Source organism: Triturus cristatus, chromosome 7 (genome assembly GCF_964204655.1).
Source record: "Triturus cristatus chromosome 7, aTriCri1.1, whole genome shotgun sequence".
Classification (NCBI taxonomy): Eukaryota; Metazoa; Chordata; class Amphibia; order Caudata; family Salamandridae; genus Triturus; species Triturus cristatus.
This window is the reverse complement of record NC_140590.1, coordinates 953,211,023-953,230,375: the sequence shown is the minus strand read 5'-3', so window position 1 is coordinate 953,230,375 and position 19,353 is coordinate 953,211,023. Positions and strand designations below refer to the sequence as shown.

Here is a 19,353-nt window from a genome sequence, read left to right as displayed (position 1 = left end):
TTTGACTTACCCGTACTGCAATCAAACTGCATTTGAACCTGCATTCAATTGTAAACACTGCATAAGATTTTGCAAAGCATTTATTTCACTTACCTGTGTCAGGCTTGGCTTGGCTCTAGAAATAAAATAACTTAACAATATTTTTATACAAACACAATTGGTCTGGGTTCAGTCTTTGAGTGTGTGACATAATTTGCTGATTGAGTGTGTGCAACAAATGCTTAATACTACACTCTGATAAAGCCTTACTGCTTGCCCGCACTACCACAAATAAAGAGTAAGGTGCTATCTACTTTTACCTCTGCCTACCTCTGGGGTTCCACTGGACTCTGTGCATACCATACCTCCTTTTGGTGTAGTATATACAGAGCCAGCTTCCTACAAGGGGCTAGACATATAGCCCAACACCACTTCAATTCAGATATTTTTTCTGTATCGTTTCCCAAAATTTCCTATGGGAAAACAACATTTTGAGGCCTGTCTTTCTTCAGCCTCAATCTCCCCCCCTCGCTCCCCGACAGACGCCACTAAAACCTTCCAGGAAGGAGCTAAGTTTAATGAACTTTTTGATTTGTCACTCGCACCAAAGTTATTAGTACAAAAACTCTTCCTATGATAGACCTAAGTAGAACTACACACACTGTGGCAATATGAATGTATGTTTTTCCGCATCATTTTTTTTTTTAAAGTGATTGGACGCGATCCATTTATTAGATCCTAAGTTTAGGAATTTGCACACTGGTCTCGCCAATTTACTTTTAGGGTTCTGCGTCTGGGGACATGCACAGTCTTTAAAACAACTGTCATCAGCATGTGGGAGTGGCCCCTAGTTAGACTCTGCATGTCATTTCTAGAGTGCAGATGCACGGCGCCACCTACTGGCACACAGAGGTACTGTCGAAAAGTTTCCTGATCCAGTTTGAGGCCTGAGGAATATTTAAAAGGTGAGGACTCTGCGGGCAGAAGTCTCCATCAGAAAGGTATGATAAAAATATTTTGATGACGTTAAGAAGAAAAGTAATAAAACAATTTATCAAAAAAACCTACGGTTTAAGTGACCATTAGGTGACGGAATACTTAAGGTCAATGTGCAAAAGGGGTTGTTTGCAGGGCCTGGCTCCTGCCTAATGCCCAGGGGCGGCCAACCCCCGCTGTGCATGTGCCCAACCAGATGCGATGCAGCAAACCCTTTTTCTCCAAATAATTTTTGTGTATTACGTTACTTCGGTACCACAACAAACAAAAAATGTAAATCACTGGTGATCTCTATGGACCCCCACAACGTGGACCTGGGGAGAAGGTTTTCACCCTGCACCCTTATTTGCACTTTTTGACTGTTTTCTAGGACTCAGAGACAGAGTCTTGGACTCCTGTAATGACAGCCGCAACATTGGTTCTGATGTGTGCGGGCAGCCAATCAGAAGAAACCACAGCACTAAACTGGCCATCTGGAGAAAAAAAAAAATCCTCAACCAATTAGGTTTGAGTATTAATTGTTTTTGTTTTTAATTTCAGCATTGCCAAAGTCCCAGTGCGCTGATACTATATTACTTCACCCTATTACTCCAGTGAGTTAGCGGTGCAAGTTACAGTTTCAGTGGCGGCTGCGAGAAGGCAGAAACAAATGGTAAAAACTAACATTTATGTTTCTGTTTCTCGCACTGCGAGAAAGCAGAAGTGCCTGGCCTGTGTGCCTGGTTGGGGGCGGGCGGGTGGGCTGTCTTGCTCGAGGGCAGGGGGGAGTGACTTACCCACTGTTGTGGATACTGACTGTTTGGTTGGCCCCAGGGCCGAACAAAGCAGTCATGCATACTTCCCCTTTTTCTCTATGTAGGCTGCTGCATGCAGTCTACATAGAGAAAATGGCCTGCCTGGGGCGCTCTCCGCTGCGCCTCACCGATCACAATGCTGCCATTGCAGTGTTGTGATTGGCTTGGGTAGGGGAGGGAAGCTGCCTGCTGGCTGCTTCCTGTTCCTGCAGCAACAACACGCGGACCCAGCTGCCGCTGCACCGCTACAGGGTGACCAGCCAGGAGCGGAGGCGGTGCGGTATCCGGAACTCCCGAGTCCCGGTAGTAAGGTACGTTTTATTTTAATTTTTTTATTCCCCACCTGCGAGCCCGCCCCTCCCTACCGTGAGCATGGCGGTCGCCGCTAAAAATCACAGCATTTCTGCCTCTTGAAGCGATGGGATCATCTGAAGCAGGGAATGATCAATAATGTCTGCTGCACACTCCTGAATACCCTACCCTGTGCTGTGTCCTGCTTAAAGTGCTGTGCACTGTCATGGGGACAGACAGTCACTTTAGATGGAATGACAGAAGTAAGTGGCTTTAGGGACTCAGAGGCACCCATGAATCCACCAATGAGCACACTGCCAGGAAAGCGTTAGTCTTTAGATTAGGAAAGAATATTCACACCATTGTTCTTTAATTATGGGGAACAGATTTCTCTGGTTGCTGTCAGCATAGGCAGAGTATGGGCTCTCTGAAGAGGAGTGCCAGTAGGAAGCGACAGCATAAGCACGGTATAATCTCTCTGAAGGGGAGCACCAGGAAGCAGCGACAGCACTGGCACAGCATGGGTTCTCCGAAGGAAGCAGTGACAGCACAGGCAGAGAGAGCAAAGGCTCTCTGAAGGGATTAGATGGATTTGGCTCGATTTTGGGCCAAGAGACCCCAGGTAACCTCGTGCCGAGCCAGAGCCACCCATGTGGCCCGACCCTTCAGTGGTTCAGCTGCTTTTATTTCTATACATTATTGTAGTGCTACGTTACACTCTGGGCTTGTGCTGGAGATGACATTTCTTTTTTTAGGTGATAACTGATACTGGGGCCGGTCTGTGTCTGTAGAGGAGCTACGAGGCATGAGCTTAGACGACAGGAAACCTGTTGAAGTGCCCCCTTTCTTTGCTGACCTTCAGAAGGCCTGTTTGTTTTTGACCTGTGGGAAGTAGGTATGCTAGTCATATTTGACATTTGTAAAGCTGTTTACACCAGTTTAAGGTCATCCCAGCGTGCTGAAGGGGACTCGAATTTTAGAAAAACGTATGTCTTTGTTCCTAGTTTCCGAGAAAGTTGGGGGGAGGGGCCGCTCGCCTCGCAGGAACTTTGCATGCTCTTTTGTGTACATCAGGGCCCAGGGTAAAAGTATGTGCATCATACATCGTCCGCGTGCCCCTCAGATTCCACCTACTCGATCCCCCTGGGCCTGGCCTCGATTGATAAACTGTTTTAAAGGAAGCACAATCACTCTTGCTTCCAAAACGGGATCTAATTTACATTCCGTTTTGGAAGCAAGAGTGATTGTGCTTCTTAAACAGTGTATTATGTTCATCACCAAAATTGCAGTTTATCTCACACTGCAAGGCCTTGTACGAAATTGTTTGTTGTTGGTAGTTCTTTGCTGTGATTTGTGCTTGTCCGATAGCGGTGCTGAGCCCCAGTGATGCGGTTATTATAAGGGGGTGCTTCTCACACTTCCCTGCCCTTCTGAGGATGACAAAAGGCTGGTGGTGGTGCAGCGATGCCAATGTGCCCACTGTACGTATAGACAGATGGCGAGTTCAGGATGGAAACACAGAGCATGATAGATGGCACAGACAGACAGCAGCCGGATATAAAGATGGGAAGGCAGGCTGCTACAGAAACCAATTGAGGCACAGAGAGGACAACCACGTGAAAGGGACCCCGTTCTAGTCACAGCCCCCCGAACTGAGGTGCTGGATTGGGCGGCAGTGTCAGATTCTCTCATTTCTCGCCAGTGGGCGGCCTAAGCGGCCATCTGACAAGCTCAATGAGGGTGCACACCAATGTGTCTTTTGTGACTTTCTCTTTGATGCAACTATATTGCATTTGCACATAATGAAGGACATAGCTGAGATGGTCGCAATCATTTATTTTTAAAAATAGAACACCAGAAATAAAGAATGCAAAAGGAAAATAAATGTTTTAATCAAGTCCCAAATGTTTATAGTGAGAGGAAATTTGCATTAGGGTGACATGCATGGCAGAGGTTGGTTCTCCTGTCCGCGATCTGTATTTCAATGGGCAGTAAAACTTCATGCAGACCGACTGAATGTTTTAATTTGAATGAAATGTATTTTTTTTGTTGAAGAAGAGTCTTGCAAAGCCGTATTGCTAGTTGATTTCTTCCAGCTACATTTCAAAATTTGGTGTGGGCCTCCCAGTGCATTTGTTTTGGGGAGGATGGCAATAAAAATCGGATTTGGGGTTATAGATTAAGGGAGAACTTAGAGTTAGAAGTCTGGACTCCGCAGTCACAGCGGGAAAGGCACCTAGGAGTTACTGATGGGGCAAAAATAGAAGGGGCATCTAAGCACAAGGGAGTGCAAACAGGATAACCATAAAAGGTGCTTACTGGGGCACAGATAGAAGCCGTATAAGGGGGTGGTTAATTGGAGTGGAAGGACGGAGAGATGTGGCATCAGAAACTGAAGGATGGTTTATCAGGGTGCACTTAAAGGAAATGTTTGGTGTGCAGGTTGGAGATATTACACAGCATCTGCATCAGCATCTGAATACTGATGGCCGTGGTTAGCTGAGCTCTGGTGATTGCCAGAGGGATTTAAAACATGGTGAGGAGGACCACCGAGCTCCCCTTTTGGCGGTCAGGCTCGCTCACTAGGCTCACTCACAACTGGGCACTCACCCTGAACTTTTACGCCTCACCACTTTCAAATGTCACCAGCTGCCACTGACCCCTTTAAACCCACCGAGCACCTTTGTAAATGCTAATGTCTCAAAAACAGCTAAACATATTTACAACAAATCACAAAAAAACACGCTTTATGAGTAAAGTTATAATTTTGTGCCATATTTGGTGTAATTCCATTCAGCTATTTTTTCCTGTATTGGAAAATTAAAATGGGAAACCGCACTATTGGGTCCTCACCTTTCTTGGGGCTCGGCTTGATGAAGCACTGCAAAAATTTCCACGAAGGAGCCACAGTGGATGAACTTTGTTTGGAAAGTTTAGTGCAGATTCGGCAAATGGTGCCAAAGTTACTAAAAAACAAAAAATGCCTTTCCTATGGAAATAGTGTATACCTTGGAGGGAAGTGTGGTTGTGCATTTTGAAAATTGTATGGTGCCCATGTTAAATAGCTGTAATAGAGTGGTATAGAGAAATTCTATGTAACAAGAACTTTTATAAGATGTGGATGTTTATTTCAAGAACTTCACTGATGATTTTGAGGCACTGCATATTGTTGAATAATGTAGTCTGTAGGGGTAACCCACTTAGAGGGGGGTTAACTCTTTTGGGACTGTAAACATGGTTCTAAGGCTGTATGCCATTGTTCTCATCTCAGGAATGTGTGTGGTGTATTTTACAGTTACAGGCGGTTGTCCATAGTGCCTGACAGAAGGTGTCTTATCAGTGGCAAATGCCTACTTGTCCACTACTTGATTTAACATTGGGGGTCATGTAAAGTCTTTCTGAGGGTGATCCCGTTAAGGTGAATAGAGTACAACCTCTTTTTGGAGGGTGCTCAAGGTTTAACAAGCATTTGCAATGCAATCGGTCTCGCCTTTGGCACCTTATAAGCATTTATCCATGCAGCACATTATCCTGGGTGCTGCAACCGTTGGCTCAAATTAAGCAAAGGGAGAGTGTAGCAACAAGGGAGGAACGAGAAGCCTGGAGGGAGAGTGTAGCAACAAGGGAGGGACGAGAAACATGGAGGGAGAGGAGAGCAGCAGTGGAAGGACGAGGGGCCTGGAGGGAGAAGAGACCAGCATAGAAGGAAGAGAAGCCTGGAGGGAGAGGGGAGCAACGAAGGAGAGACGAGAAGACCACTCTAGTGCAAGAACTTAAAATGGATTCCTGTGCAGCTACAGGCATTCTGACACACAAACTCCATGCACATCCTACTGCATATACGTAAGTTACACACACAAGCATCACCCATGCCGCACGTGGATGGATCAAAGGACCCTGTTATAGAAAAATGACAGAACAATTTAAAAACACAGAAAACAACTCTTTCTGTAAAAAGGCGTGCCCTGCCACTATCATCTGTTCCTACCACCACCGTCCAGTAAACTAACAGTAATCGCACTCAGAAAAGGAGAAGGCACTGATGTGCCCCTCCAGGGGAGCCCCCTCTACCGAGCCATGCAGGGGACCTTTTCTGTCCACCCTCCTCGTAAATGCATCGACGCTCCTCGCATATGCTGTTCTCCCACTATTCCGACATGTGAACTAACCTCACTAACATACCCAAATCGGTCTCTGGACTTTGCAGCTCTATGGTTAAGTATGTTGTACTCGTAGGGTTTCATGTCCCACCCGTATTTTTAAGTAGTGTCGCACAAACAAAACACGAGCACATAAAATGAAAACTAACACTGTGAGCAGTTCACAAGTAGCAGAGAAGTGGAAAAATACAAAAACATGGGACATTGGAAACAAGGGTTGATTTAAAGTATAATAACATTAACCACTCCAGATATATTGTATACGTTCTCATACCACTAACGAAAGTAAACTTGCATTTGCTTTAAACAAATTAAGGCCTTTATAATTAATTACAGCAAAGTATACTCTGCTTTTGGTCGTTGCAACATCAATTCAAAATCATTGTTTATTTAAGCACACCCAGAGTTGGACTGATCTGCGGTTTACTGTGAAAGTGTTAAGAAGCCGATAATCGACACTGGTTCCATATTTTTGAAGCAGTGCATTATCGAAGATGTCCCTCAGCCCGGAAAGGCAGCAGGCGCACGCCGTACCTTACCGTTGCAGAAGGTGTTCAGCGCGTTTGAGTTGCATACTTGGGGGAGGTCGGGCAAGCTGTGTTCCATGGCCCCTTGCGCCGCGGCCAGCAATTCCTGCTGCTCCCTGGCTCTCTCAAACAAGGGCTCGGCGAGCCCAATCCGCCATGATACTTTAAATTGTAAGCCGAAGCTTCAAGTCCAGATGTCCCAGCCGCAAAATACTTCTGTGCTGGCAGAATTGGAAGCCCTGCGAGATACGGCGGCCCCGGCCAGCCTGTCTCTGCGATCTGACTCTGAGCACAGGAAAGGCGGGCGGCCTGCTGGGGAGGCAAGGGGGTGGGAGACGGACACCAGCTCCAGACTTCCGGGAGGGGCCTGAGAGCTCGTGCAGCAACAGCCCCGCAACCATATGTGTTTTGGGTAATTTATTTGTCACGCATGCGCAAGACAAAAAACAAGTGCAAATTAACCCAGCAAATCACACAACAAACAAGCATTTAAAATGCAATAGGACTCATTTACGCGAGACCTATTGCATTCAAAACGGAACTGCAGGCGTCCAAGAAGGCACGATTTGGAGTGGGGGGGGGGGGGGGGGTGAGGGTTTGGGCCTGATAAGTCACGGACTGCGGGAGGAACTAAATAGTTTTTAAAGTAAAGGGGCTGATAGCCATGGAAGGATACAAATCAGAACATGGCCGTCAGGAGGAGGGACTAACAAGCCAAAAACCAGAAGGCAGCATTTACGATCTAAGCCAATCCAAAAGAAAAATCCTACCTAATCCTGTGCAGAGACTGCCATCATTACTGAAAAAGCAAGTGCCCAAGACCCAGGGAGCTACCCAGAGACCTGAAAGAGGTGCTTGAGGCACCCCACGATGGTGGTGCTCTGCAAATGCACTGCAGAGAAGACCAGGAGCGTCGGTGGCCGATAGGCATGGAGTGAAACCCGGGCTGACGTCCCTGAAAAGCAGAAGGTAGCCCACACGTCTGTGGGAGGCAGCAGCCCTGACGAACGTGCGGTGTAGTATGGCGCAGTGGATCGGCACAAAGGCCTGGAGCATTGGGGACAGTGTCTATAACTCATGAGCCAACAGATCTAGGCAAGATGCAGTGCAGGGGAGCAACTCTGGCCTTCCGGCTGTGTCTGGGAGAAAAGACTTTGTGCTTGAGGTGGCCCTCTGTCTGCTGAGGTGAGGAGACGGAGGCTGGCACCAGAAGGACAACTACAGTGTTTGAAGCCCTTGGAGGACGATCACCAGGCCCATGTGAAGTCTACGAGGTGAAAATGCCTGGAGCACACTGGGAAGAATCGCAATTGAGGCAGTCTATACTGTGGAGCACCCTGGCCTTCAGTACCCCATCAATATCTTCCCAACCAAATGTACACAGATCTTTCGCTACATATGCATGATAAAAAACACGTACACATATTCTGTCAAGTAGAATGCTCTTAATTTGCCCATGCACAGAATAGGATGTCGGTGTAAGGTCACTTAGCGGGACTGATCTCTTGAACTCACTGTACCAAAGATCGTCAAATGTGTGAGTCAGAACTCTTTTTCCACACATGCACAATGTATTTTTCTACGTCTTTAAAGTCACATTCTTCTCCTGTCTCTGCAAATCCCTTTTAGAAACTTAACAGGTTCAGCAGTTAAATGTCCAAGCTTTGTTACAATTTTGCTCAGTGTTATTACCCGTAAGAATATGTGCCTTGATTTGATAAGAACACTGGGTATCTCTGGGTCAAGTTTCTTGTACAAAATATGAAATGGGATTAAGTGTCTTTTCTCGCCTGTTCCAGAACGTATCCATAACTCTGACCATCCTTGACTTATGAACATTGCAACAAATCTAAGTAGCACAATAATAACATCTGTGTCATTTGACAGTACAATAACTCGTTAGTAAACATTTCGAACAGCCCACTCAACATGTGACACAACACGAAGGTCAGCTTCCTCCAATTTGCTGTTAAGTTCTTGAACAATATGGCACATACCTTTTGAATATATCTCTGCAGGCACCAACTCCTCATTGACAATCATTCCACTTGCAATAATTGGAAATTGAGTGTTCACTGAAGCATCAGCAATGTTTTGGAGAGTTAATATCTCCAAGTTAATCTTGTTCAATGTTGATGACCCGAATTTATCAAGCTGCACAGGTATAGGTGTCGAAATTTTGATACAGGCAAGGTCAATTGTTCTACTTGTAGAAATTCGTCTGACTCCTTCACATTCTCTGACAGATAGTTCAAGATAACGGTCAAAGAAAATGTGCAGTTCTTGCAAGGTGCACACTGACTTTGATATTTGTAGAGCAGTCTGAACCACCTCTTCCAAGTTTTGCACGGATGAAATCTTGACTATTCGGAAATGTGACATATAGTCCACAACAGCAGTTTTCAATGAGGACACCTTTGCGAACTGAAATTCTTCAGGTGAAACATCACTTCGAACTCTTGTACGAGTTTGTACTTCACTGGTTTGGATGCAGCATCTCCATCAAATAATGCGTTTGTTGGTAGAAGATCATGCAACAGGTAGTCCTTGATAAATTCAGCCCTTTCTTTTTCTACATCCATCGCTCTATGTGCTTGTGAAAGCTGGTTTTTTGTAACCTATTTTGCAGTGGCCGGTTGGACGAAACTCTTACGATGGCAATTAAAGTGTGTAAGTTTAGCTTCAGTGATTATGTCAAACAGCATTTTTTTCTTTCAATACAAATTTCTCCTGCTTACGTTTTACGTACAGTTTTGATCCATGTTCCAGTAGACGTGTCTTTATATCACTATCCACATATTGTTTGGTCACAAAGCTGTGTAGCCGCACAGGCTCAGTCATTTCAAATTCAACTGCTGTAGCATGAAATGAAGGCTGTCAAAATGTTTATTAAAACGTTCCCCTCTCTTTCCCACAGGTTCGTGGTGAGGAAAAGTTTCACGATGGTCCATTAATTTTCAATTGGTCATCTCTCTGAAAACATTACCATGAAGTCCTTTCTATTTGCAAACTAGCTGCTGTTGAGCAACATATTCACTTGTATGTGTCTGACTAAATTCCCTTGGAGCTTTTCTGTGATCTCTGGATCATCTGTTCCAGTTTTATATCTGGAGCCACAGCATTGAACCTTCCTTCTTCGTCTTTCACCCAATGTCTTTTGATCAATTTTTTGTAGAGGTACAGTTTTCCCACCTCTAGCTTCTTCACTCTCTCCAAATACCAGGACCCATATCTCAGAAGGCTTATGTAATCGAATTTGCAAAACACAGTAATTAGTGACTCCCCAGTCTTCACACAAGCACAATGTGGATTTCTTTTTTTAGCGCTGTGTATACTGTTGCATAGTGTCACTTGAGATGGTATTACTGGTAAAAACCCCACCTTCTTCAGTGGGACGGTATTCTGGGAGATCAGAGAATGAAATCCAGCCCATGGAGGAACTGGCTTTTCTTCATCATTCGGTCCACACTGAATACGCAATATAAAAAATTCAATTAAATGAGCTTTACAGACTGCAGCACCAGGCAGAAGAAGATCTATGTCCTCGTCCTCAGCGACTTTGAAACTTTCTGGTAGACTGGAACGGGTTGATGGCTTGTAGTGATTTTGCCTACATTGGCAAGGCAGTTGGGTTATAAGTTTACAGCTTCGTTTGTTTATGCCTTCAGCGGACACAGCTTGTTTTCCAGCAGATACTTCATTGGTACAGTGTTGAAAAAGCACCATGGTAGTATCAAGTGTGCTGAATGTTCCGGACAAAGAAGAGCTGTCTTCAAAATCAAAATTATCAAGAGCAACAATTGTAAATCCTTTCCTGGTAAAGTAACTTGGAAGTGGTGTGCTGTTGGATTCACAAGACTTTATAGCATGAGCTGCTAACAAGTTCCTGCTCCGTACTATGTTATTATAACTTGTTAATACACCAATCCTATTCATTGAAGTGATTAGCTCTCTACGTATAGATTGCGTGGGCAGTCCTCATGTGTAGCAGAGTTTTCTTTTTGACGTGATGTAATTAATAAAACATGATTTGGAAAAGACAATACATTTGTCTAGCATGGTTTTACCTTCTTCTGCTTCACTTATATCTTCAAACCCATCATCAATGTTGTCGGCTTCTGTTCCGAACTCAAGAACTTTAGTATGCAACAGTTTTGCTTTGCTGATATTAAACAATGATTTACACATCAGGCATTCTTGTTGACGCCCATGATTTGCAGAGCTAGAGTATCACAAAATGGGTCATTAAGCCCAAATCTAAACTTTTCAGGACGTTTCTTAAAACTGTTCCTGCTAATTTTACTGCATCCTGTGATCTTATTTTAGCAGCAAGAACTTCACGGATCAAATCAGCTGAGAACACCATAGTGGCTCATTCTTTTTGTTACACCGACAGAAACGAATTCTGTCATTGTAAATTCTCACAAGAAAAATCATAATTTCATTACTATGGATCAATACAGTTTCATCAAGGTTGACTATTATTTCTCTGATCTCACTGAGTGTGAACCCACAGCCAGCACTAAAGAGTGGCTTTAAAACTTAATTTGCTTTTTCAAAGACAGCAAACTTAACTGAAGGCTGGGGGTTACGTTGCTGCTGGGAGCTCATCATACATTCATATTTTCAAATGTATGCATGCATGCAGTTTGGGTGGGCAAACAAATCTGCTGCAAATACATTCACCTCGCTGTTTAGATCAGCTACTCGGCTGAAAACTTAATCTTGGAAGAAACTAGCTGCAGATAAAAACTTGATTTTCCCGGCATATGCACTGCTGGCCCTCTCTAATCCATTGACCTTTCCCCTTAAAGCTTGGAGAGGAAGAGACCTTGCGCAGGCGCTGGGGGCGACTCATCAAACAATCCTAGCCCTCTAGGGCACTGAGAGGCTCCCAACGAAACTAGGGTGGCTCCTCCTGGGGATGGAAAAAATTACAATGACTTTGAAATGACAAGAGGATGCATTGGGGGAGGTCTGGCAGACGTTTATCTCACTTTTGTCGAAGGAATTCACAGTACTCACCTGTCCTAGGTATCTAAATGTGCTACGCTTGACTCATCCATAACCATGTTTCTATGAAGGAGACCCGCTGAAATCCAAGAACCACAGATACACAGATGCATAGGACTCTATGAACACCCATGGAGGGAGGGTTTAAGGTGGACAGGAATGAAGGGTGTTGAGTTCCTTTTTGTATATTAAAATAAACATTGCTAACAGTACTGACTGGCCGAACGTTGACGCTACGTCTGAGATTTTACTGATTGCAGATTTGTTTATGTTGCAACGAATAAACAAATATAAACCTGAAAAAACATGTTTGCCCTTTGAGACACAAATACTCTATTCTTTGCTCTTTCGGCAACCCCTTTGGCCCTTGTTCTGGCTAAGCCACAGATAACCCATTGAAGATCCTCTCCTTTCTGATCAGTTGCTGGTGGTGGACAAGGGGTAGTCATCGATCTTCTAAGTGGATAGGCATTGGGTTTGGTTGTCAACGCCTTCTCTGAAGAGTCGGATTCTTATTGTGATTCATTGATTCTGCTATTTATTCTTTTAAACTATTTTTCCCAGGCTTTTTTTCCATTTTATATGACTTGTAGCACTTGTTACAATGATAAAATATTTGATCCTTTTCACCCATTAGTTTCAATCTTTTATGAACTTCGTCTTGCGGTGTTTCTGCAGCATCTCACACTCTCTTCTGTCCAGCTGCAGTTGATGTTAGATTTTCTTTCCAATTAGTTTGGCATAGGACACATTTTTCTTTGTTGAAGTAGTCCCCAGATTTTGTAGTTAGCAACGCTCTGCCAGGAGGTAAAGATACTCTGCCACCACCTACTTCACTCATGTTTACAAATGTTAATCAACAAAAAACCTGAAACAAGAACAATATTAAAATAAATTACCAATATGATGGATAAAACACATTCTAGAGTCGCCATTTTGGAAAATGGCTAAAGGGTTGCTTTAAGGAGTTATTTGCTGTCTCTATAAGACTACTCGACCCCCAAAACATATTTTGACACAAAAATGAAGTATATAGGTATTATGGCTCCTGAAATATTACATCATCACTGCAACAAATCCGCCGGTTTTAAAATGTTGTCCAGAAAAATTCGTCCCTGATCAGCAATGTCTACCCAAGCTAAATTACTTCTCAAATGATACAAAAACACAAATCAAAAATATATATATATATATCTCAAGGGGCCAGGACTATTGATGACACTATGAGAATCTTCGCCCCGTGACAAAATACTAACACAGGGAAGGACAGACCCAGCTCCTCCACAGAAATGTATAAAAACTCAGGACAGCCAGTCGTCAAAGAGAACATCGAAAGTTCTCCTGTTTCACAGGTTAACACCAAACAAGATAAGCAGGCACCAGCTTAGATTATCAGAGGTACTGTAGAATTTGCTTTCTTCTCCAGCCTAAAAAAAAAAAAAAAAAACACAAGACAAAAGGAACCCTGCTACTGAACCAAATACACAGATATTGTATTATTGTGTTTGTATAACCTAACATGCTTCACCCACATAAGATAGAACCATGCATCCCCTGGACTGATAGAGCAGAGTCCGTTCCCCTTGAGCTGTTAAGCAGTATAGTGATTTTATATTTTCTTTTTAAATGAGAATTGAGTGGAGTACAAAAACTGTAATGGTGAAATTATGACAATAGAACTAGCGGACTTGGAAATGTATGTTAAAAACATACCCCAAACTGCCTGGACAAAAGCCCTTTTGAAATCTGATTAATTCAAACAGGACTCATTTGAATAATATGTGTAACCTAACATATTAGTATGATGCATTAGATAACATTCATAGTAATAAAGAAATTCTTCTTGGTACTTGGAAAGCATACCCCAGAACTGAAGACAGAATTACCCTTGCAAGAACTAAGGATCATTTACTAGAATGTTATCGAAGGTGAGATGACTAAAATGTAAAATTAAATCACGTCTTAGTGAGTCGAGATTCCACCTACAAGTCTGCACAGACCGGGGGCGGAACGGGGGATGAGTTAAAAGTTATTGTTATTCGCAGTTGAAAAACATGACAGTGATATATGCAATTTGTATGATAATGTTGGAACAGAGGAAGAGATGTAAATAATAGCCTATGATAAGTGAAATTTGTATCTCCACTGTGCGGAGGTAGGGATTATGTAAATTGATGTGATACACCAGTATGAAGATGTACTGTTATTACGCGAATGCCAATAAAAACAAATAAAAAGAAAAGTTTGCACAGAAAAGTCTGCACAGACATGAATTCCCAAAAGAACAGAGGGAGATGTAGGAATGCAATGACTTGGCAAACAGAGATGTGATAATGGCGAATGCTTTTTGATTTTGCACCAACCTTACACTACGTAAAATACAGTGTATTAAAATCAACCTGCCCAGAAATCAAAAGGTCAATACTTTTTGGCATAATTTTTAAACTTAATGACAGAGCCTAAAGCTATATAGGTCTGTGAAAAAAGTTACGGCACTGTTACATTGCCAGAGTCTGCCACGTCTTTTAATCATGGGCAGCAAAATAAAGTCATGTCATTGTTCTTTTTGTGGGGGGTTAGCAGAGCTGTGTCAATGAAGATTTTACTGCATAGGGCCAAGGCTGCCAGATGGTATAATTCTTCTTATACTTATTAACTGCAAGGTGGTCTGTAGTCCTCCCTGATGACAGACACATCTAGAGAGTAGCATTATAAGAGATTAAACCTTCAAAAGAAAAAGGCTTTTTACACAGCGGCTTTACTTTTTCCATGAGATACTAAAAACTGTCAGAGTATTGTTTGCATTACTTTGTAATCATATTATAAACTCCTACCCATTTCCTTGAGCTCCATGTTAACAAGTTCCATCCAACAGGCATCAATCTCATCCAGATCATAGCGGCAGGATCCTACAGCATATGTCCTTAAGAAATCTGGACTCTCGGAAGAAGGTGCCACGCGTTTCGAAATCAAAAGAGGATATTCTTCAAGTGCATATAAAACCCTAAGGGAGAAAACATAATTTAACATGCAGTGCACAATATTTAAAGAAATGCTAAATGAAAAACAGATATTTTTGTCTTTCACAAAGGTAGAGTACTGCAGAAAGCTACTAAAATGAAAAACACAAAACGGGGAAAAAATAGACAAATGGAGATATGCTTTTTGTTTTGGAGATATGCTTGAATAAATTCTATCCTTGAGAAGTTTTGGTTTTTAGAAGCTATACGCCATTCCAATTTTTTTTGCCACTCATTAGCTATTTCAACTGCATCATAAAAGCCTCTTCCTCAGTAAATTGAGTTATTCACCTTAGGTAACATGGTTTCTCATGGATACAAAATCTTCCTCGAAATCCCTTATTGTGAAACTTATTCCAAGGTTACTGACTGGACTTTTGAGGCCACATCAATTACAATATGTATCTTGAGTCCCATCTATAGTTCTAAAGCATGCTAGGGTTATATATCACCTTGTTAGAACTTGATATGCATTTTCTCTATCTTTTGTGCATACAGCAGCCTTTAGCTGCTCTAGTTCAATAGATAGATCATGCACTTTTGGAATCGGATGCCAACATTTTTCCTTCCGTTAGTCTTTATATTTACATAATCTCAATGGTCTTAGCAAAGATTCCCCTGTACAATAAAGCACAGTGGAATAATTCCTCTCTATATGAAAAGTCCCTGGAGTCTCTCTCACTTTATTCAGGTAGTCTCACCCCAGTGCTGTAATTGTAGCAAAAGCAAGTTATCTTTGGCAGTGAGGTGGAACAGATCTATGCATTAATTAGTCTCTCAATTCCCCCCCGCCAAATTAGTGTCTTAACTTTAAAGGTGTATCCTGTTTCCGGGCTTGAAAGCTCCAGTTTCAGAGCTCTGCAAAAGTCCGGTTTAAATGTTAAGAGTCATTGGAGACAGGTAAGTTTTAAGGGTGTTCATTGTAGAGACCTTGCCCAAATCCCAATGATGTAACAATGTTTAGGGAGTTGCCTATATTTTTACTATAACTTTAGGGTAACCATAGCACATAGGTAAAGGTAATGTTGGAGTGTTATTGCTCTAGTAGAACTCATATTTTTGTTGAGTTTAGGTGAGTCCAATCTAAAGCAGGCTGCAATTGAGCAGGTTGAGTGTAATTTTCTGTGTGGGAATGGCAAGAGCTCAATCACTTGCAGGTTGGTGTAATGTAGATATTTTGACCCATGCTCTTTTACCATTCCACAAAAAAAGCTTCTAGTTTGTTTTAATATTGTGTTGGATGTGGATCATTAAGGAAAGTGGTTGTACAAATAGGTCAAGGGAGAAAGTTAATTTTTGTGCAAGCTATTCTGCCAAACCAGGAGATTTAAATATATACTGACCTATATATCTATATAGGTCATTGAAAAGGATGTCTAACAGGCCTGGGAAAATTGCAGCTTAACATTCGTTGTGTTTTTTTAGGGAGGTTGATATCCATGTATTTTAAAAGACTCTTCATCTATTGCACCCCTTCTCTCTCTATGACTTAGTGGAAGATGATGACAGCCTGCTCGACAGCTAGAACCATAACCCATCCAATAAGCTTGCAACAATTTCTTCACTCACTCCCTGCAGAAATAAGCCATCTACAGACAGTCTTAGGAATGAGAAGAAACACTGTTAAAGTTTACAGAGACAATGATGGAAAAAATATAATGCTAATGATAAAGTCATTAATAAGAAAGCTCTAAAAAACTATTATACAAAAGTAAGAACTTCTAAGAAAGAACATTTTGAGAATAGGATAGAGGAGGCAGGCAAGAAATCAAGGGACATTTTCAGAGTTGAAAAAACTCGGAGGCGAGCGCCAGAGTCCATCAACCTACAGCAGAATGGCTTCGGATTTCCTAAATAAGATAACCATTCAAGCCTTTCGTCGGACACTCAGTTGGAGGAGAGGCTGATGGATATAGTACGCTCCAGTACGGCTACTACCACTATGGCTATACTTTCAAACTTCCAGCCTATCCCTTTGGGGAGATCACTGGCAGCTATACGATGCTTCAAATCAGGATCTCCATCAGATACTTGTCCTCCGAAACTGCTAGCATTGGGGACAATCACCATTAACCCATTGGTTCACCGGGTGCTCAATGCATCGTTGGCTACAGCAATAATCCCAGACTCATGGAAGCCAGCAAAAATTCTGCCCCTGTTAAAGAAAAACCCTCGGCTGACCCTAGTGTGCAATCAAACTATAGGCCAATATCCTTACTGCCGGCCCTTTCCAGTGTACTGGAAACATTTGTAAATCAGCAGCTCTCTCAGTATCTTGAAATTAATGTTCTGCTTTGTGTTGGCCAATCAAGCTTCAGACCAAATTTCAGTATTGAGATGGAAGTCGCCAAACATATTACATATTGGATGCTGGGGGGGGGATGGCCGTTCTGATTATGTTAGACTTGTCAGCAACCTTCGATATGGTCCCTCACTCCAGGCCTTTAGCATGCCTCCAATCTATCCGAATAGGTCAATTGGCCCCGACCTTGCTAGCCTCCCTTTTTGCAAGAAAGAGGACAGAAAGCATGGGTCCGTCCTTTTTTCCTCAAGAGCATGTGTGCTGACAGTGGGAGTGCCTTAGGGCTGTGCTCTGAGCCCCACATTATTTAATGCGTACCTCACTGCTTTCACCCAGCTGGCAGAGGCCTTGGGGGCAAGGGTGAATAAATACGCCAGTGATACTCAACTGCTGTTCACCTGTGGGAGAGGAGATTAGAGCAGCATCCATTAACATCTGCCTTACATCTGTTTTTCACTGAATGACCACACATCAACTAAAATGTAAAGCAGACATGACCGAAATATTATTCTTCGGTTCCAACGCCCCAATACATGGCAGACCTTGTGGCCTAAAGACTCCCCACACTCAGGCCCTCAAGGGGCAATAGTTAAGAATTTGAGCGTTAAATGTTATAATTCTTTCTCCTTTCAAACACAAATCAGGTCAGTAGTATGCACATGTTTCGGGCTTCTGTGTATATTAAAAAAGTTCTTACATTTCCTCTCTTTGTCTGCAAGTAAGGCGGTCATCCAGGCACTCAACCTTCAGGCCGGATTATGAAAATGCCCTATATCTGGGACTCCCTGACTATCTGTTCAATAGGTTTCAATTGGTCAGAATACGGCAGCCCAAATTCTCCTTAACCTGCTTCCTAGAACACGTGTTCCTGCACTTTCGTGCCCTTCACTGGCTCCTGATAAAGAAGAGAATTCTCTTTAAACGTTAGTTTTGGTCCATAAAGTTCTTCACCGTACAGGTTATCTTGGGGCCAGAATCCGTTTCTCTGCCCCTCTAGAAACCTGCGGTCAGCCACAGCCTTCTAGTAAGGATCAAGAAGATTTGCCGCATCAGAACTGGTGGACGGACCTTTTCTTATCTTTAGACCAGTGGCATGGAACAAGCTTACTCTTTAGCTATGCTCAGTGGATGTTATCTCTTTTCAGGAAAAGGCTGAAAGCCTGGCCTTTACAACAAGAATAGATGATCGGACTGCACTCTGTAGGTGGCCGATGAAGGCAGTGCCGGGACACTCTATGGAAAAGTAGTGTGCTTTACAAGTCGAATTTCATTCATTCATTGTAGGCCATGTCTCTGTAGTCGGCCTGAATGAGCAGTTGTGATTAATTTTATTTTCATATACATTGCATGAGAAAGAAAACGTGTCTGTTCTGCCTCAGTCTTTATTCTAGAGGTTTGCTGTAGCGGTTGAATAGTATAAATGACTATGGGCACTCTCCTTTTTTAGGTCGAGCCTAGGCTTACAGCCCACCCATTGTACTTTTATTGGTAACTTGGATTGTCTTTCAAAAAGGCTTCTTCATTAGTGGTTAAGCCTTCTTCTTTGTCCAGTCCTGTTGTCATTTGTAAACTCCCACTTAAGCAGTGCCTAATATCCGATATATTTACTCTTTCTTTTATATGGGTGTTTTTCAGGGACTCTTTTTTTCCCTTTAATTTGCTCCGCTTGGAGTTCCATTGTGTGTAGTATGTTCCTTCCCCAGCACAGAGCATGACTCAGGTTTCTCTTTTGGCAGCTGTCAGGGACCTGCAGCACATGTCTCTTCTCTTTTGATTCTGGAGGAGATTCACCTCAGCCGGTGATCCAGGTGGGCCACAGTGCAATACAGTAGCAGGGACCACCACCCTACCTGCTTGCAGACCGACGCAGGCACTGTAATTCAGCAGAGGCTCGCGGCAGGAGTTGGACTGCTTCTAGGCATTTGCAGTCTTTAAATGCAGGGCAGTGTCCGCCTTGGGCACAGTTCTTGGTTAAGGTGGCAGTCTTTCTGGGTACCGCTATTAATTGCAGCAGTACAGTCCACTTCAGCAAAACTCGGTCAAGCTGCCTCTGGCAATCTCTGGATACTCTCTACTACAGCAGGAATGTCAGGCTCATTCCCTCCCTCCGTAGGCAGGATACGTCTAGGTGCTCCGGTCAGAGGAACAGCTTCTTCTAGCAAGGCAAGACTTCAGGTGATGTTCTCTCACCTCTGGGAAGCTGGATGTCAGGCAGACATAAGCTCTGGTTGTACAGAAGCCCTTTGAGTACTCTGGAGCACTCTCTTCCTT

At 43.1% G+C, this 19,353-nt stretch overlaps 1 protein-coding gene across 3 annotated transcripts in view; it reads right to left on the bottom strand.

The window, feature by feature from the left end:
* The window catches only part of JADE2 (jade family PHD finger 2), a 533,878-nt gene that overhangs the window by 326,524 nt on the left and 188,001 nt on the right, over positions 1-19,353 (bottom strand). For all 3 annotated transcript variants that reach the window (XM_085617976.1, XM_085617974.1, XM_085617975.1), the window contains exon 5: positions 14,595-14,764. In XM_085617976.1, coding sequence (XP_085474102.1) covers positions 14,595-14,764 — 170 coding nt within the window. The remainder of the gene's footprint in view (positions 1-14,594; positions 14,765-19,353) is intronic.